The 19,408-nt window shown below is 60.6% G+C and overlaps 1 protein-coding gene across 2 annotated transcripts in view; it reads right to left on the bottom strand.

Moving 5' to 3' along the window:
* Positions 1 to 23: 23 nt before the first annotated feature.
* ACTN4 (actinin alpha 4) overlaps positions 24 to 19,408 on the bottom strand; it is a 70,109-nt gene continuing 50,724 nt past the window's right edge. Inside the window, exons 8-21 of one of the 2 annotated variants that reach the window (XM_057713259.1) lie at positions 18,103 to 18,188; positions 14,857 to 14,949; positions 12,913 to 13,143; positions 11,822 to 11,969; positions 8,235 to 8,385; positions 5,620 to 5,728; positions 5,344 to 5,484; positions 5,072 to 5,254; positions 4,854 to 4,988; positions 3,645 to 3,824; positions 2,647 to 2,793; positions 1,740 to 1,820; positions 599 to 757; positions 24 to 496 (exon numbers count right to left, since the gene is read on the bottom strand). In XM_057713259.1, the coding sequence (XP_057569242.1) occupies positions 338 to 496; positions 599 to 757; positions 1,740 to 1,820; positions 2,647 to 2,793; positions 3,645 to 3,824; positions 4,854 to 4,988; positions 5,072 to 5,254; positions 5,344 to 5,484; positions 5,620 to 5,728; positions 8,235 to 8,385; positions 11,822 to 11,969; positions 12,913 to 13,143; positions 14,857 to 14,949; positions 18,103 to 18,188 (2,003 nt within the window). In that variant the 3' untranslated portion in view covers positions 24 to 337. Of the gene's footprint in view, positions 497 to 598; positions 758 to 1,739; positions 1,821 to 2,646; positions 2,794 to 3,644; positions 3,825 to 4,853; positions 4,989 to 5,071; positions 5,255 to 5,343; positions 5,485 to 5,619; positions 5,729 to 8,234; positions 8,386 to 11,821; positions 11,970 to 12,912; positions 13,144 to 14,856; positions 14,950 to 18,102; positions 18,189 to 19,180; positions 19,267 to 19,408 lie in introns of both variants that reach the window. The other variant, XM_057713258.1, reaches the window with a different exon arrangement.

The raw sequence follows: 19,408 nt of genomic DNA, 5'->3' as shown, positions 1-19,408 counted from the left end.
ACAGTTAAAAGCAAAACAACACAAAACAACGCATCATGTATATTTACCAGACCAGAAGCGCTGGCCCCGGAGGCCCCCCTTTACCCCCATCCAGGGGGAGTGGGAGACCCTCCCGGCCAACCGACAAAGAGAGAGGAGAGAGCCTGCCCCAGCCCCTCCCTGCCCCCCCGCCCCCCCCCCAGGAAGGACCCACAGAGAGTGCTTTGCATAGATACAGAGTCAGAGGGGCGGGGCCGGGGGGGCCCTCGCAGCGCGGAGGGGGCGGGAGGGCTCCCCCAGCCCCTCCTGGAGGCTGTGAGGAGGGGGCGTTTGGTCAGGATTTCTCTGGGTGGGGGCCTCACAGGTCGCTCTCGCCGTACAGGGCTGTGGAGAAGGACTTGTAGTCGAGGGCCCCAGGCACGGCGTCGGGGCCCTGGTAGGGCGCCATGCGCGCAATGCAGTACTCGGCCTGGTCGGGCGGCAGCTCTCTCCGCAGCTCCTCGGCGGTGATGAAGTTCTGGGGACGGCGGGGCGGGAATCTGGGTCACCGCCCACACGGACACGGGCCCCCCGGCCCCTCCCCAGCAGCCCCCGGGTGCCCCCCAGGTGTCTTGCTCACCTTGTCCCCGGCCAAGACCTTGAAGGAGGCAATGACCTGGTCAGCCGTGTCCGTGTCGGTGGTCTCCCTTGACATGAAGTCGATGAAGGCTTGGAAGGTCACGAGGCCGCTGTGGTTGGGGTCAACCACGCTCATGATGCGGTTGAACTCGGCATCGCCCTGCGAGGAGGGGACGGGGGGCAGGCGGCCTTTGAGTGGGGCTGGGCGGCCAGGCCCAGCCCAGTGCCTGGAACCAGGCCCGGAGAGCAGGGCCCGACCCCGGCACCCAGGACGGGCGTCCTCAGCCCGCCTCCAAGGGTCCTGGCTCCCCGGGCCGACGGCCCCACATGCCCCAGACCTGGGACGTGCACCCTCTGCTCCTCCCCTCCCACGTTTTTGGGAAGTGGGGAGTTGGGGTGTGGATCGAACAGGTCTACTGCTCCTCAGCCCTGGCTCACAAGTTAGCTCTGGAGGGCGAGGAAGAAAGAAAGAAAGAAAGAGAAAGAGAAGGGGAGAGAGCTGGAGGCCTGACCTCCTCTCTCCAGAGACTTCCACGAAAGGAGCTGGGAGGCTCGGGGAGTCATCGGAGGGACCCCACCCAGCAGATGCAGCGGAGGAGGAGGAGGGAGGCCAGGCCGCGCTGCTCTGGTGGAGGAGTGTCCCCGAGGACATGGACACTCTGGAGGCGGTGAGGAGGGTGAGGAGGAGGGGGAGGGATAGAGGAGGGGGAGGGACGAAGGAGGGGGAGGAGGAGAGGCACAGCAGCAGGGGAGGCAGAGGCGGCATACCAGGCTGTATCCTGTGGAGATAAGCAGAGCCCTGAAGTCATCGGAGTCCATGCTGCCTGTCTGCTTCTGCTCGAGGACGCAGGGACAGCAGAGGAGGCCGGGCCCAGAGTAGGCAAGAGGGGCCGCCCCATGTGCACAGCGGGGAGACAGGACAGTGGCAGGAGCGGGGGAGACAGAGGTGGCCCCGAAAGACCAGGTAAGGGGGAAGGTGTCCGGAGAGACACAGGGCAGGGAGGAGGCAAGAGAGCCGGTGAAATGGCACACACGATGGCAAGGGGTGGGATGGCCAGAGGGGAGGGGAGACAGAGAGAAGGAGAGAGAGAAAGAGAAGAGCAGTTAATGCCACAGTCCGCTGGGGCCCAGGGGGCGCGTACCTGCCGGTCATTCTCCACGTCGTAGCCCAGGCTGATGAGGCAGGCCTTGAACTCCTCCGGCCCCAGCGCCCCGCCGTGGTCCTGCCGGCGTCCGAAGGCAGGTGTGCACGAGGGGCGGTGTGGAGACCAGGCCGGCACCGAGGCGGGGCCAGGGGCCAGGGTCACATGCAGAGGGTGGGGGAGGGGGACACACGGGGGAGGGAAACACAGAGTTAGAGGTGACGTGGACAAGGTGATGCCCAGGGTGGGGCAGGTGGAGGGGCGGGGGTGGCCTGGAGGGCAATCAGGGGCTTCCTCCCACCTCCCCCGGGCCAGAGCAGCAGTGGGAGCTGAGAGGTGCAGGATTGAGGCTTGAGTGCCAGGACTCCTGGGAGGGAAGGGGGAGCTCTCCTTGCCTCCAGGATCTGGGGCACTGCACCCCCTCCTGCATGGGACACTGGGCCCCCGCCTAACACCAGAGCACATCCTCCCCACAGAAGGCAGGCAGGTGACACACCAGGCCCAGTAGGGCCTGGGGCAAACTGGCGCTCAGGGCCCCTCTGGAGAGGCTGCCAGACCAAATCTGACTTTTAAGAACACTGTGTGGATCGGATCCTGGGTCAGGTCTCAAATCCCGGGTGTGCTAGACTTGTCTGTTCAGGGTTGCATCAGCAGGTGGGCGAGGCTGCACAGCCCCGGGGGCAGGGCTTGGGACTCCCTTTTCTCCCGAGAGAAGCTGCCCCCGCTGCGGGTCAAGGTGATGCACCTCTGCACCCCCTTCAGTGGCTGGGGCCCTGCCGGCCCCTGTGAGCGGCCTCTGATCTCGGCAGCTGCGATGTGAACAAACGGACAGATGCAAAGACAGAGGGGCAAGGTGGGAGGTGACAGCGGGGAGGGAAGCCGCCAAGGGGTAGAAGAAGTTGCTCACCTTGTCGAAGTGATTGAAGGACGCCCGGAACTCCTGCATCTGCTCCTGGCTGATGCCCTTGGCATCGCGGGTGAGGATCTGGTTCTCCACCTCGTTGATGGTGCGGGCGATGGTGGTGAGCAGCTGCTCCCAGCCCACGCGGATGTGCTGCGGGCGGAACGAGGGCATGAGCGTGGGCTGGGCCGGCGGTGCTGGGACCACCGCGGCTGTTGCTGAGGGGGGCTCAGAACGGGGCTCTCCTCGAGTGGGGGGTGTGTGGCCTGGAACTGGGGTCGCCCTAACTCTCCCCCAAACGCCAACCCAGCCCCACGCTCTCCCGTGCGGCTCATGTGCACACAGGGATACAGGCACAGCGCCTGCCGACTGCCTCTGCCAACCAGCAGGGCGCACGTCAGGCTGGTGTCTGTCCCGGTGATGGATGCAGCAGAGACCGGGTCCTGACACCTGTGCCAGGATCCACGTGCAAACTTTGCACAGATACGCTGGGCAATGTTTAACTAGCTTTCTGGGGAAACACCTCTTCCCCCCTTTTATTTGGTGGTATCTTTAGATTGCATGGTATAAGTGCTGTCACCACAGATCATTTCAAGCTACCAATATGATGGCAACCAGCCCTGATGCTGTAACCCGGCGCAGCGAGCTGGTGCATGGGGCTCCCGCAAACGCTGGCTGGACCTGCGTCCTCAAGTGAGGATGAAACGGCTGAGGCCACAATGGGGGACAGGTGCTGCCCGCCCTCCCAGCACTTCAGGGAGCTTGTCCTGAGATGTGTGTTGTCATGGTGATGGGAGAGCAGTGGTAGAGACACTGTGATTTTTAAAAATGTGTAAACATAGGATCTAGTCTTTTCGGTCACAGTGAAAGAGGAGACAGAGGAAGCAGGAGATATATTTTCTACACGGCAAAAACTACTTGGAATAAGGCGGCCTGGCCTGGGCTGCCGCAGGGACCCTCTGAGCTGGTGACAGGGAAAGCGGGGCAGGGCGTGGCGGGCGCACCTCCATGGTGTAGTTGGTGTGCTTGTTGTCGAAGATGAGGGCCTCCTGGATGAGCTGGTGCTGCTGCTCCAGCAGGTCCAGGTTGGGCTTGTAGTCCACGATGCTGCGCTCGTACTGCTTCAGGTGGCTCAGCTGGTCCTCCAGAGTCCCGTTCATCTCGATGGAGATGCGCCCAATCTCCTGCACAGAGGGCAGTGCCGCTGGGGAGGCAGGGCTGGTGGACCGTCGGCCACGACCAGCCACCAGGAGGAGGTCTGTCGCGGGTCGCCCGCTGCCAGGGTGCCTCCGGCCCGGGGCCTCTGCCCAAGGGTCCCCTCCAGGAGGGCCTGCTGCTCACCAGCTGCCCCCTCAGCCCACCCTCCGGTGAAACAGCAGCCACGACGCAGAGTTTCTGCACCAGCACTCCACAGCGCGAGCCCCACTGCTCCCCCCTTGACGCCCTCTGAGGCCCAAGACTGGGAGAGACCTGTTCCGCAGAGGTGGAGACGGAGGCCCAAAGAGGGCAACTTATCACAGTAAGAGGAGAGCTGGGGTCGGAACCCAGGCTCCTGAGCACAAGCGCCCCATGCCTCGCCTTCCACGCGGCCGGCACCGAACCACGGGGCCGACCGGCCCAGCCCTCGCTCGGGCTGTCATGAGTTTCAATGAGGCCGCTTCGGTCACTGGGGTGCCTGGTGCATAGTGAGCGCTCAGTGAGTGGCGGCCCGAGTGGCAACCGGCACTGGTTACCAGCCTTCCTGTGGCTGGGTCACGAGGACAGGGGGAGCACACTGTGAGGGTCGGAGCGCGGACCGCCTCGGTCACAGCCCCACTATGGTGCTTGTGATGGGGCTGGCATAGGGCGGTGCCCAAAAGTGTTTGTTGAGGGAATGAAATAACGGGCTTCATCTCATTTTATGGATGAGACAACTGAGGCGCAGAGGTTAAATTGTGCCTGACTCCTGATCACCCGTCAAGGGCAGAGTCGAGACTCGAACCCACCTCTACCTGACCCCTTAGCATTCTCCCTCTGGATGGTGCTGCCATTTCCATCAATATAATCTTATTGACCCTCCTAATCCCACGAGGCCATGAGAGCTGGGACCCAGATCCGCCAGGCCCCCACGTCCACCGGCCCCACGGAGCACTGGGGACCTCCCCCCAGGGCTGGGCAGCCTCCTGTTCAGTGGGGACTCTTCCCCTGCTCTGCCCCCAGGTTCTCGCCCTCACCTCCATCTTAGTCTGGATCCAGGGCCCCACGATGTTGGCCTGGCTGGCAAACTGGCGGCGGAGGTGCTCGTTGGACTGCTGTCTGCTCTGCTCCTCCAGGAGGGCGTGGTCCCGCTTGGGCACCAGCTGCTGCACCTGGGGGAGGGGACGTGGGCAGGAGCGGTCAGGGGGCGGCTCCCTCGCCTGGCTGGCCCTGCCGGTGGGTGGGTGCCGCCTACCTTCTCCCACTTGGAGTTGATGATCTGAGGGGTGACGGTGGTGTAGGGGTTGCTTCCCGACAGCTTGATGTGGTTGCTCTCGGCAATCCTCTGGGCCTCCTTGTGGATGGCCAGGATGGCCTCCCGTTCCCTGTCGGCATCTGGCAGCGTCGACTTGAACTGGTCGTGGGCTGAGATCAGGCCCTGGGGGAGGGAAGAGAAGGGGTGAGGGGGCAGCCGGGCCCTGGTGAGGCCCCACGAGCCACGAGAAGGGCGGGCGGGTGGGGACGGACCTCGATTTCCTCGATGGTGTGGACGATGAACATGTCCTGGAGGTCCTCCATGGCACTCTCCATCCAGTTGTTGAAGGGGGCTGCCCGCTTGGCGTACTCCAGATGCAGCTGGTCGATGGTCTCCAGCTGCTTCTCCGTTTTCTGGTGTGTGTGGGGAGGGATGGGAACACAGGAGGGAGGTCAGCGGGCCAGCAGGGTGGATGGCGGGGAGGGGTCCAGGGAAGCCCTGAAGGCAACGGGGCACAGAGCTGGGTGGGCGGCATCGCCCTTCCTCACCTCCAGGGCTTCCCTGCGACTGTGGGTCAGAGAGCCAAGGGCATCCCATTGGTCGCAGATCTTCTGGCAGCGGGTGTTGACGTTGTGGGAGTCGTAGTAATCCAGCTCGCTGCGGGCCAGGCAGAGGGTGATAAGACCCAGCAGGGGCAGTCGGGGAGTGCTGGACCCACCCACCCCTGTGCCAGGGCACATCAGCACTCAAGGACATCAGTCATCAATCAGCGCTCTGGCCCCAGGTAGGAGGAATTGGGGGGGGAGAGGATGACAGAGCTTCCTGTCACTATAAGCTGACGTGGGGCTCCCACAGTGTGGCCCTCGACCACGACTGTGTGTGGATTGCCTTTTTTTTTTTTTTCCCCGGCCACACCGTGAAGCTTGCAGGATCTTAGCTCCCCAACCAGAGGTCAAACCCAGGCCCCAGCAGTGGAAGCACAGAGTCCTAACCACTGGACCATCGGGAAGTCCCCTGGACTGCTTTTCTCATTTAAAGAAAGTCTAGCAGAGCACACTGGGTAGAGAATAAGGCTCTGGAGCCAGGTTCCCTAGGTGTGAATTCCAGCTCTCTGATCTTGAACTTGTGTCACCCTGGGTGAGTGAATTCCCTCCAGATCCCTCAGTTTTCTCATCTGTGAAATGGGGGTGGGGTTATTGTGGAGATCAAGTTACTTAAGGCATGTGAAGTGCTGAGAGCAGTCCTTGGCACCCAGTAGGAAAAAGTAGCAATGGTTATTTATTAAAGGTTGTGTATTTACTTTAATGGGTATTAAGAAAAAAAAATATAACTAGCTTGCAACCTCATTCTAAGCAACTAACACTATATTAAAGAACAAAAAGTGAGCTGATTAGGGAATGGGTACTGTTACCGCAATGACAGGTTGGACACACTGAGCTGACACCAGAGTTCCTAGCCCCCTGCCCCATTCCCTCTCATCAGCCGCAGGATTCCTGCCTCTTGGGGTCGACACTTGGATACTCTTAGCAGCAGGCTCCTAGGGAGCTGGTGTACAGGTCTGGGGGACCAGACGGGCAGGCAGGATACAGGGACCGGAGGAGCAGGCAAGGGCTGAAGGAGGAGCAAGGCTGTGTTTCACTCGGGGGCCAGGCAGCCTGGGCTCCATCCCTATTTCACTCACTCCCTAGCTGCGTGACCCTGGGCAGGCCCCTTGGCCTCTCTGTGCCTCAGTTACCCCTCTGCAACACAGGATCGCTAGGGGATTAAATGAGCTAGTAAACGTACAGCACCAAGCGCTCTGAGTTTCCGTCATTACTGTTAATCAACACTCACTGGGCTGTCCATCCACGCTCATCCTGGCCGGCCCTCGGCCCTCTGACTCATCTTCAGGGGCGCGGACAGCACCCCAAACAACCCTCCCTTCCTCCTCCAGGGCTACGGTCCAGAAAGCTGCCTCAGGGACCGCCTGTTCCCTGGCTCAGGGTAATGGGTTTCACATGGCTGTTCCCAGTGCCTGAGACGTGGGCTGGCCTAGGATCTACTCCAAGTCTGTTTCCCAGTGGCTTCCAGGAGCGCTCCTGTCAGCAGAGGGCCAGGAACTGCCCACGTCCCACCCCCCACAACCCCTGTGAGTGGCGGACGTCTGTGTCTGTGACCTCACCCTCCTCGGCCTGGGGGTGCCAGGTACAGGGGCTTGATCCTAGAGGAGCGACAGGACCCCAAGGGATGCCCCCAACCGTGCCCAATGGGAACGCTGTGTCCCCTGTGCTGTGAAGACCCCGTGGTCCATCTGCCTCTGGGTGAGCACATGGGGAACCCCCAGAGCAGCTGGGCAGTGCAGAGAGAGTGAGTCAGGGAGGAACCCGGCCCTGTCCGGTGTGGGGCTCCACGGCATCACCCTGGCCCTAGCCTTGTAGGAACAAGCAGAACTTTGGGGATGACTGTGACGGGGGGGGGGGGTGTCTATGGAAAGGGCAGTTCCAGCCAAAGATCCTATTTTTGAGCAGACGGCTATTTTGGGAGCCCTGCCGCCCCTCCAGGGCCTGTGGATTTTCCATGAAGTAATGGCCTGGGCCTCCCACTCCCTGGGCCCCGCCTGTGGCTGGCCACTGCGCAGATGGAATAAGGCCCCCTTTCACTGGCTCTGGAGGTTCAGTGTACTAACTGTGCGCACAAGTTTATCTGACTGAGGTGGGGAAGGGAGGGCAGAGAACTGGCTGCCTGGAAGCTCTTACAATAAGCGTATTCTGAACGGGAGAGGGAAGGGGCTGGGCAGAACAATGGGCTCTCTGTGCGGCTGACTCCCTTGGGGAACAGCGGGTGGGAGCGGTGGGGGGTGGGCCGCTCGCCACATCAGGGGGCTGGGGGGCCTTCTTGGTGTGGCAGGCAGAGGAGGTGGGGCCCCAGGGACCCCGAGAGCCTAAGGAATCAGGACAAGGGGTTAGAGACCTCCCTTCTGCTGGAGAATCTAGATCCCACTGTTTCTCCTCCGGGGTTAAGACAAGGTGGGCAAGAGGCATTGTCCTGTAAGGCTCTTTCCGGGCATCTGAAAGGAGGCGGCGCGGGTGCAAAGAGCTGGGGGACCCGCTCCACCACTGCGCCAGCACTGCTCCCGGCTGGGTGCTAGAGGGACACGGGTGACGGGGGCCACACGCCCACGTACTTGAGCTCCTGGGCGATAGCAGCGATCTGCTCCACGCGGTCCTGGTGCGCGGCCAGGTCACTCTCGAAGGCCTCGTGCTTGCGGATGAGGGCTTTGATGTCCGACAGGGTGGCTGTCTCATAGTCCCGTTGCCTCAGCATGGCCTCCTTCCCTGGGGGGGGGGTGGAGGGCAGGGGGTGCTTAGTCCACAGCGTGGCGGGTGTCCAGGGGGAGGTCCAACCAGAGGGAGGGAAACGAGGTGCGGACCCCGTGCCCTGCCTCGCCGAGGACGGTGTCATGAAGGCTAGAAACTTCCAGAACCTTTTTCCTTGCCCTTTGCAGGAATCTTTCAGCGCAACGAGATCCTGGATGGAGCTGGGAGACCCCGTGGGGCGGATGGGCCTGAGATACGCCACGTCAAGCTGTGTGTACTAAACTCAGTGTCCTTTATGGGTAGACAGTAGGAATGTGGGTTGCGCGACCAGCGCTGGAAACGTGGACACCCACGTGTGGAGGGCCGCGATCCGGAGAAGCAGCTGGCACTGCAGCCAGCCTCCGTGCCAGGCCCTCGGGGTGGGCGTCTCATCGCACATCTACCGCGCCGCACGACCCTCGGGGCTTTCCATGCGCGGCGAGGCAGGGCCCACCATCAGGCCCTCTGCAGGACACGAGGAACGCCGTCATTAGTCCTGGAGCCTGGCCAATTACACAGCCCAGGACAGAAGCTCAAGCAAGCCCTGCCAGCACAGGAACGTGCTGCAGAGAACCGAGAGGGAAACGCTGGCCTGGAGAGGTGGCTGCAACCCCCAACCCCAGAAGCTGCCCTGGGCTACCCTTGGAGTGGCAGTTCAGAGACCCCCCTCCTCAGCTGGCACCAGAAACCCTGAGCAACAGCTGTTTGCCTGGGGCAACAACTCAAAGCAAGGGACGGGAGGCAGTCTCGCCTCGCCTGTTCCTCCCTCTGTAAGATGGGGCCAACGCCAGCCCGAGACGAAAGCCTCGGTGAGGTGTCCAAAAGGCGGGCGCGAGCCAGTCCCACCCACACCTCTATCACCCTGGGGGAGACTGACTCTGCGGGCCCGCCGCTCCAGCCCTGGGGCAGCAGGCTCAACCACAAAGGAAGGCTTGCAATTCCCTTCCCCAAACTGCTTTCTCCCAAGGGCGGGAACCAGAAATAGCAGGTTATCACGTTTCTGCCTCGGCGGAGTTTCAGCAAAGGAGCTGCCAAGGGTGCACTGGGAAGAATGGGAGGAAGGGGCCACAGCCACAGCTGCCTGGGACCCCGGCGCATGGGCAGCCAGGATGAGGGGGAGACGGGCGCTCCTCTTTGCTTTTTCGCCAGACAATCTGAGAGCCTGTGAGAAGCACCCACATGGACGCTCACTCACTCCCGCAGGCTGTAAGGGATGGTGGGGGGGAGGGGGTACAGAGGGATGGTGGGGGGGGGGGGGGGACAGTGATGTTGGGGGGGGGTACAGAATGATGGTGGCTCAACCCGCCCTCTGGGCCCTCTGCCCTCCACCCCCACAAGTGAGGAGGCTGCTACACCTGGATCCCAGGGGTGTAAAGGGGTCAGGAGGCCCGTCTGTCCTCCTGTTGTGCATAAGTGGGTGGTTCAGAAGACAGAGGTTTCAGGTCTTGGGGATGAGGGTGGACGGGCCTGCTGGGGGCTGCGGGCTGATGTGAGGGGCAGGGTCAGATGCCAAAGTGCCTGTGGGGATGTAGGGGTGGGGGAGGAGCGTGTGGAGGCCACGGAACCAGTTGGGCCCTGGCTAAAGACTGGGCCAACTTCTCCTAAATGGCTTCAGGTAAAGGCCAGACGGAGTAGTTCTCAGGGAAGAAGCTCTGGTGGGCTGTCACACCCACACCTCGGCCTCAGGAGACCATCTTCCCAGGGCCTCTTGGAGCCCCAGGAGAGAGGATGAGGGGCTCATAAGGAGCCCCCAGAAGGAAATCCACAGGGATGACACTCAGAGCCCAAGAAAGCATGGTGAAGATACAGCACGTGGATAATGACAGGAGATAGCTCAGTCCAAGCGTGGGACACAGGTGCTGTAAAATCCACCTACATGTCCAAGGACCCTCTGACAAGAGAGGTGTCAAAATCTGCTGGCCTCTGAGTTCCCGGGGCAGGGACCTTGCCTACTTGGGAAACTGCTGAGCACAGCAAAGAGGCTCAAGAGGCGTCTGTTGAATGAATGAAGAACAAATGAATGAACTAAATACCAACACCCCCTCCCTCGGGTCTGGGGCGCAGAACTCATGGATGCCATTTCTGTGAGGCAAATGGAGGTGCCTGCACCCCTGGCCCAGGCTTCCTCTTCCCTTACCTCGCCTCCTGGCTTCTCCTCCCCTGCATTCCTTCCCCGGCAGAGGGGGGAGGAGGGTACTGCTCTGGACCTGGGAGCCGCCTATGGAGCGCAGCTGGCCTGAGCTAATGTGAGGAGGGCATTCGTTGGGCTGCAGACAGGGACACAGGTGACACAGGCGGCGTATGGGTGCCCCTGGGTGGGTCTCAGCAACTGGCCAGACTTGGGGCTGCCTGTCAAATAGCTGGGTGGACGGGGCCAGAGGAGCCCCCAGGGGCTCAGTGAGGATCTCACAGGGAACTGAGAGGGTGGGAGGAATGAAAAACCACACTGAGCAACGCAAGGAAGTGTGAAACCAGCAGGGCAGAGTGGTAGCAGGAGGGCCGGGCGGGGTGGGCAGGAGGCAGCCGGAAGTGGGAGGGCGGGAGTCCTGTGGAAGGCTCTCGCCTTTCCCAGGCGCTGGCCATTTCCTGAAGGCTTTCAGGCCCCTGGGATGTGGAATCTCAGTCGCGGCGTGGGTCCCGACTGAGGGCCAGGGACGTGATGGAATTCCACATCCTGAGCCAAGGGAAGAGGCAGCTGCAGAGCCGCTGAGAAACTGGAGTCACCGCTACCCTTCTGGGAGAAGTTGTCCTGCAGGGGGGCCCAGGGCCCCGCGAGGAAGGCACTGGGATGGGGCGGAGGTGAGAAAGAGCTCCCATGGTGGGCCCCACCAAAGGGTGTGTGGCTGGTGGTCAGTGAGCAGCAGCTGCCACTCAGGCAGCAGGGCCAGGAGGCGGCTCCCTGGCCCATTCTCAGGACCGTGCTCAGGATCACAGACCATCCAGCACCAGCCCTTCAGTGTGAAGTCCACGGTCTCAAAGGGTGCAGGGCATGGAAGGCAGGCTGTGTGAACCCAGGCTGCCAGAGAGGGGAGAGCCTGCCCCCACGCTCACCCTGGCCCAGAGGGGCGCCGTCCTCAGGGAAGACGTGGCAGAATGACAGGGACAGGGGTCACATCCCTGTGCAGCAGGCACGGGGTCCAGTGCCCGCTGGATGCAGGAAGGGGCCCACCTGAAAGTAATCTCCGAGGCCAGAGCAGATCAGGTGGACCTGGCCCCAAACTGCTCCTTGCTGCCTGGAGCTGGATGAACCCAAAGTGGCATTTGTGACATGCACGTTCCCGGGCAGCAGGAAAGGGGACCTGACAAACAGACCCTATGCAGGCAGGAGAGGCTCTGTGTGTGAGTGCGTGTCCGTGTGTGCGCACGTGTGTATCTGAGAGACAAGAAAGGCGGGAGGGAGCTGGGAGGGCCATACCATCGGTCCAGGCCTCATGGATGGAGGCCTTCTGCCGGAACTTCTCTGCCAGGTGGTCGAGCCGCTCCAGCCTGCGGATCTCGTTCAACAGCCACTCCTCGTAGCCCTTCTCGGCCTGCTCCAGGTGCTGCCAGCCGTTGTTGATGTCCTGCAGGGGCAGGAGAGGGCAGGGCTACCACAGGGAGCTGGGGCGCCCAGCGGGGCAATGTCTCCCTGAAGGACGCTGATGGGAAGGCAGTGGAAACGGGCCAAGGTCACATCTCTCCCCGGCTTTGCTCTATCTGCCTGTCTGGACGGGGCCCAGCACGTGGCAGGTGCGGTCAACACTTTTGGATTAAACAAATGAGTGAAAATGAATGAATGCCATACGGGGCTACGGGAGTCAGAGGGTAACCATCCAGTGAATACTGTCCCTTCCCTGAGAAGGGACCTCGAGCACTTGGAGGTCCTGAAGTCACAGCCAAATAAGGGTCCAAATTCAAACAATTCCACACAAACTATGGTGTGGTTTGAGGATGGGTGTAAAACTCAAGGGAGTGATGGGGGGAGAAGGAAAACAGTAAAGCGTTGGGACTTCCCTGGTGGCACAGTGGTTAAGAATCTGCCTGCCAATATAGGGGACAGGGGTTCCATCCCTGCTCCAGGAAGATCCCACATGCCATGGAGCACCTAAGCCCATGCACCACAACTACTGAGCCCATGTGCCGCAACTACTGAAGCCCACGCACCTAGAGCCCATGCTCTGCAACAAGAGAAGCCACCGCACTGAGGAGCCCGTGCACCCAATGAAGAGTAGCCCCCGCTCGCCGCAACTAGAGAAAGCCCGTGTGCAGCAACCAAGACGTGACACAGCCAGTAAATAAATAAATAAATAAATAAATATTAAAAACCAAAAACCGAACAACCAGTAAAGCGTCAAATGCACGCCCCACCACACCCTGCACCCTGAAAGCTGTGCATTCTAGTTAAGAAAGACCATGCTGGTGGAATAAGCCTGGGGGTGGTCTGGAGCTGCCCCTCTGCCCCTCACAGAAAACCTGCAGTTCCACACACCTCTGGGGCCCTGGCCCGCCCCGGCCCCCAGCACTCACCGAGACCATCTTGCCCTCAGAGGGCATGAAGGCGGGCCGGTTGCTGAGGCGCAGCTTGGTCTGCAGTGTGTTGAAGTTGATCTCCAGCTGGCACTTCTCCTGCACCTTGGGTGGCTTGTGGACACGTCGGTAGTCGCGAAAGTCCTCCAGCTTCTGCTGCATCTCCTGGATGGTCTTCTGGGGCACGCGGTCCTCCAACCAGGGGATGGTGCGCCGGATCCACTCCAGGAGCTGTGGGCCCACAAGAAGCCGTGGTGGCCTTTGCAGGGGACCCTCCGAGCGCAGACAGGGCCGCCCCTCAGCTCACGGGCACATGGGATCTGGATCTCGCAGGGCCCCATCTTGGGGAATTGCCCCCGCTCCCCAGCCCGACTTCTCCATGAGCCCCAGTGGGAACCCCGCAGCCGGGAATCCTCGGAGCGTGTGCCCCCTCTGGCCCACGCTGCTGTCCTCTGGCTACTTCCTGTCCCCGCCTTCACTCTTGGTCTTCCCTCCCTCATCTAAGCGGGGCAGCCTCAACTCAAGACGACCCCTGGATGGCTGCCCCTCGCACCCCCACGAGGGAACCGCTGTCGCCATCTGCACCGAGCTCAGTGCTGTCTGACAGCCTCGCTGTGTCCTGTTCACTGACTGTAAGCGCCTCAAGGGCAGGGCCGGCCACACGCCCGGCTCACTCTGGGGGTCGGCGCCGTGTGTGTGGCCTGGGACACAGGAAATGAGAAAGTACTACTGAAAAAGAAAGTGACCTGTATTTTTACGAGCCACTCATGTCTTTGATGGCGTGAGGACAGGGTACAAACAAGCAAACAAATTGGACGTTCTAGAATAATCCTAGGAGAGGAAAATCGGTTATTGTCCAGAATAGATATGCCCAGGGAAGTGGTTCCCAAATGCCAACCTCTGGCAGGATGAGAAAACCAAGGACAAAGGTCTCCGTGTGTGTTTACTTTTTGGTGCCTGGTGCCAACTGCCCTCTCTTGGGAAGGGCTGGGATTCTAAGACAACCTTTTAAACCTTTCCTAGGTGTTGGAAATGATGGTGGTAACAGACGGCAGCTTTTCCTTTTAAAAATATCCTTAACTTGGCCAAATAAAAAGTTGGCCACTGTAGGTTGGCTGGCAAATACGTTTCCAAATTTTCCTGGTCCATGAAATCTCAAAATCTGGGAACCACTGGTCTAGAAGGGCAGTCAAACTACTCCTCTTGGGGAAGCTTAGATGCTTTTTTATTTTTTTAATCTGGAAATTTTAAAAGTAAAGGGGAGAATCTAGACATGTACTAAACACGCACATTCCCAACTGACGGTCCAGGTTCAGGGTCTGCAGCAGGGCTGCCTGGGTTTGAACCTCTGTCCCACCAGCTGCATGACGGTGGGCTTGTGCCTGAGCCCCTCTGGGCCTGTTTCCTCACTTGGAAAAGGGGGTTACAGGAGTCCCCTCCTCACAGGGCTGCTGTGGAGAGGGCAGATCCTGCTGATGAAATGCTCGCATGGGGCCTGCCAAGCACACTGCTGTCCTGCTTGTCATGGTATCAGCCCTCAGGTCTCTCTCCCCGCTACGGAATCAGTCTCCCATCGGGGGCGGGGGGCGGGGCATGGGAACAGGAATTTTAAAAAAGCTCCCCAGCTGATTCTAATGCAGTGGGGTGTTGAGGAAACTGTCCTTGAGTATCTCTGTAGGAACCCGAGCTCCAGACCCAGGAGCCAGCTAGCATGGTGATACACCAGTCTGACCCTTAGTCTTGTAAAATCAGCCCAAAGGGTCACATACGGGCTTGGTCAAACTCCACAGCCTGTAACTTTATGACCTTTTCTAGAAAGTCGCGTTGCCATCCTTGCTCTCCCCTCTGCAGGTGTCACATGACCTTTGGCCAAGTGTAACAAGAGGTGACCTAATGTTTCAGCTCTGGCAGGGCCACCAGGGCAGGGGTGAGTGGCACACTCACGTCGCTGGCCAGCCTCTCATAATCTTCCATCAGGTGTTCATTCTCCTGGTTGACAGCCAGCACCTTGCAGATCCGGTTGGCAGCGGTCTCAGCCTGGGGCAGAAGGGGGAGGAAGCACCGTCAGGGCTGCCTGGGGGCCGTGGACCCTCCCTCCTGACAGGCACGTCCCCCGAAAGCTGGCTCATCCACGGCCCACAGGAGCCCCCAAGGAGGGAAGGAGAGGGAGCACAGCTCCAGCAAGATGGGGCTCTGAGTTGCTGTGTCCTGACAGGCCTGCTGGGGTCCCCAGAGCTTACTGCTAAGGGCCCCGCCCGCAGAGCCAGGTCTGTGGGCTTTCTTGGCTTGGACCCTCGAGGTGCTAAAGGGGGCTGGGGAGCACCCCCCAACTATGGGGGAAATGGACTCCCAGGCCCACAAAGAAGAGGGTTGGGTGAGGCTGGGTAGGGTCCTCCGCTAGGCCGAGGACCTTCCCCACGGCTGGGAAGGGAGGCTGCGGGGAGGCCGAGCGCCTGAGAGCTGCGGGGGCGGGCAGGAGTGGTGCTGGTGGCCGGTGCGCAGGCAGAGCACGCCTGGCCCCTTCCCAGTCCTCCCCTCGGAGGAGGAGGCTGCTGACGGCTCCGTGGGCAGAAGGCGCGATCCACGGGGCGAGGGGAGCCAGGGCTTTGGAGAGCAGGGAGCGGTGCGCACAGTGACTAGCCTCTGCCCAGAACCGCAGGACAATGTCCTGCCTCGTCCTGCTGGAGGGAAAATGCAAGGACAGGAGAAGGAGGGTGCGGGATGCCACACAGAGACCAGGTACCTTTCAGGAAGCACAGAAAGGGTCCAAGAAGAAGAGTTGAAACGGCAACAGAACAGGAACAGAAATAGTGAGGAGGGTCTACAGAGTGGTGGGGAAGGAAAACAGAGAGGCTTGGGGATGGCTCCAGACCCGGCTAGCTGCAGGCACTGACGCCCAGCCTCCCGCTTCCACACGCTGCTTCTGGGCAGGGTGGGGAGGTGTGTGGGGGACTGGCTGAGGTTGGTGTGTACACACAGACACACACACACACAGACACACACACACACACAGACACACACACACACACACACACACACACAGACACACACACACCAAGGGCCCCAGGCAGTGCTCCTCAGAGGTGAGGTTCACAAGGGCCTTGGCCAGTGAACACCCAGCCCTGAGTGAGTGCAGGAAGCAGAGCCAGGGTTGCAGCTTGTGGGGCAGTCCCGGAGGTGAGTCCCTGACCCCAAACCTGGAGAGACAACCGGCTACCCAAGCTCCCAAGCTCAGCTCCACCCTGCTGTGCAGGTGCACGAAGGTGTGGGCTGCCGGTCAAAAGTGCTTTGTTTTGCCGCTGAATTCCTGGCACCCAGCTCAGGGCTTGGCGTGCTTGAGGTACTCAAGAGTTGATGAATGAACGAGTGAGCAAAGGAACAAGGAGCAAATGCTTTAGTGACTAGAAATAAACTATCAGGAGAGAACGGGCATACTTGACGCTGGGACTAGGGCTGCCCCTGCATTTGTGAAACAAAACCCAGACAGCACTCTTTTAAGAGCCTGGATTGAGCCTCTGGGGAAAAGACAGCCACAATTATAAAAGCATTACAAGGCTGTCCTGAGAAGCAAACACAGGCTGGGGGAAGCTGGACTCGTAGCTGGAGAGGCCTGGATCCTGCACATCCCAACAGGCTGGCCTTTATTTCCTCCCTCAAGAGGGGCCCAGCTGCCTCAAAAAGTCCTGGATGCTCAGACCTGGGCTTCCCTGCCAGGATCTCCTCCCACAGATGCCTCAAGGCCTCTGGTCCCTCACATCAGAGTTCAGCTCTCAGTACAGGGGGGCAGTTAGGGCAAAGAGGACACTCCCTCGAGTGCAGGGTGCTGGGCAGCAAGGCTGGCCTGGGGGCAGAGGGATGAGGCCAACGGCAAACGTGTTGTTAGCTGGGGTTTGTGGCGGGGAATCTCGTGTAGCCGCCCACCCCCAGCCTGCCTTTCCCACTAGGGTAAGGGGTCCCCTCCAGTCTCCCTGCCTGTGCCCCCCAGCAGAACACTCCAAACACAAGCTTCAACCACGTGTCGGAAGATGGCAAGCGAAGTGGCACCGCAGGCAGGGGCGGGCCGCTCTGACTGCCGGGCTGCGTGCGGGGCGCTTATGGGGCCAGGAACCATCCTGAGCCCCTCACCCGTGTGAGCTCACTTCATCCCCAGGACAGCCCTGAGATGGGCGCTAGTCTGCTCCCCATTTTACCGATGGGAGAACAGAGGTGAAGGGACTTATCCGAGGCCACAGTGCTGAGAGGTGGCAGAGCAGGGGGCCGGGCAGACGGTCCGCGGGAAGGCCCCTGCTGGACCTGGGGCTCCGAAGGAGGCAGCACAGTCCCCTCCCCGTGACTTCAGTGTCCTCCTCTTGTAAATGGGGGTAACGGCCCCCACCCCTCCCGGCGGTGTGCATGGGACTCTTAGAGCCGGTGCACATGGAGTCCTCAGAGGAGTCCCTAGCACGCAGTAAGTGCTCAACACATGGGAGCTCATTTCTTCTCGTTCTCCTCCCTGCTCAACTGCCAACTGTGACACAAAACCAAGTTGTTGGGAATACACTGCTGGCCAAGACCAGACACCAGGAGGCAAGCGGAGGGGACAGAGGTGTCCAGGCCTCCTCGTGGGGGCAGCTGGGCACCGTGCTATGGAAGCAGAGGGCCCCTGACAGGAGCAGCGGGGGTGGCGTGAGGAGAGGGCTCAGGGAGGGCTGCCCCTGGGAACCAACACTCTGACGGCCCTGCCTGTGCCAGCGGGGCTGCTGGGGCCCTGCGATCCGGGTCAGCAGGAGCAACTCAGAGAGGGGCCTTTGGGAGGGAAAGGAGCTGCAGAGAGGGGCGGGAAAGCTGGTGCTCCCGGTGAGGGCACAGCCAGCGCAGCAGGATCACGGCAAGAGAGGGGCGGCCGAGTGGAGGAGCACAGGCACAAGCTGCGCTCTGCCATCTAAGGCGCTGCTGGGATTCAACTGCCTCGTCTGAGAAGCCGAGACGCCCCCACCCACTTCACAGGGTGGGCTGTATTCAGAGAGACTGTGGCGTCTCAGCCCTGGGCCAGTGCCGGCCTGGTGGTGGCAGTGGAGGCCCACAGTCACAAGAACCTGCCAGACTGGCTCAGTCCTCAGGCTGCAGCCTGGGCGGTGGGATGTGGGGGTGGAGGGGTGGCAAGGGCGAGTCTCCAGCCACAGCAGTGAGGGTGCTCCCGCCCCAGCTCACCTTTTGAGCCCCTGAGAAAGCGTGGTAGAAGCAGGACACGTAAGTCATGATGGCTTTCTCATCTGGCCTCAGAGTGCCTACAATATCTGCGCAGAGAGAGAGAGAGAGAGAGGCAGGAGAGAGTGAAAGATGCAGGAAGGGCGGCCGAGACTGGGCCTGAGGCTCATGCGGGAGGAATAGCGCTTGCTCTGGACTGGAAGCCAAACCCCGGCTCCGGCCTGGGTGGGCACCTGGGTGGGCAGGTCTTGCCGAGGTTTTGTAGAGAAGGGGGAGGGGCCAAATGAGATGGATTCCTTTTCTAATCAGGCCTGGGTTTGTGACACACTAGCCAGAAAGCCTTGTTTGGGGTTGGAAGGATCAGGTATTATTTGATCTTTCTGACAGGATAAGTAAGATCATGTCTGGTGCGACCACCTACCACCTTAGCATAAACCCCTAATGGTCTCCTGGGGCCTCAGAATAAAACCGAAACTCCTGATCTCAGACTACAATGGTCCTACATGGCCTGGCCCTGTCACCATCTCCGACATCATTCTCCTTTCCTCTCCTACTCTTCTCCAGCCACTCCTTGAATAAGGCACGCTTATTTATGCCTCAGGGCCTTTGCACTTGCTGCCCCCTCTATCTGGAACACTTTTCCTTTAGATCTTCACATGGCAGCTCCTGCTCATCACCCCTCCCCTGACGGCCCCAGTGAAAGTAGCCTCCATGCTTCCCCATCCCACCATCCTGTCCCGTGGTCTCTACTGCACTTATCACACGAAATTACTTTGTCTGTGGATGGGTCTGTTGTCTGTTTTGCCCACTAGAATGTAAGCTCCATGAGGGCAGGGACCCTGCCTGACTCAGTCACTGTATCCTCAATGCCTTGAACAGAGCCTGGCACAGGCCAGGCACTCGATAGATACTGTGAGCAAAGACTAAATGGGGGGTGATGCCAAGGAGACGGGGGGGTGGCTTCCAGTCGGAGAGAGGCCACTGCCGTCTGCAAGAGAAATGAGGTGAGCGTGGGAGGCGAGAGGCAGCAGCGGCATTGGGCAGTGGCGGCGAGGTGGGCCTGCCTGGCCCTGCCCGGTACCTTCTGCGCTCCCGAAAAGGCATGGTAGAAGCTGGACACATAGGTCATTATGGCCTTCTCGTCGGGCCGGGCGGTGTTCACGATGTCTGCAAGTGAACGACAAGGGTTAAACTGCCCAAGCAGGGGCGGGGGGGTAGGAGCAGCCATTCACTGGGATCCATAGGCTCCCAAGGCCACAGCCATCCTGGGAGAAGGACCCTCAGAACTGATTCTGTGACCCTTGGAGAT

Source organism: Hippopotamus amphibius, chromosome 16 (genome assembly GCF_030028045.1).
Source record: "Hippopotamus amphibius kiboko isolate mHipAmp2 chromosome 16, mHipAmp2.hap2, whole genome shotgun sequence".
Lineage (NCBI taxonomy): Eukaryota > Metazoa > Chordata > Mammalia > Artiodactyla > Hippopotamidae > Hippopotamus > Hippopotamus amphibius.
The sequence above is the reverse complement of the archived record's forward strand: the minus strand, read 5'-3'. Positions and strand labels throughout refer to the sequence as shown.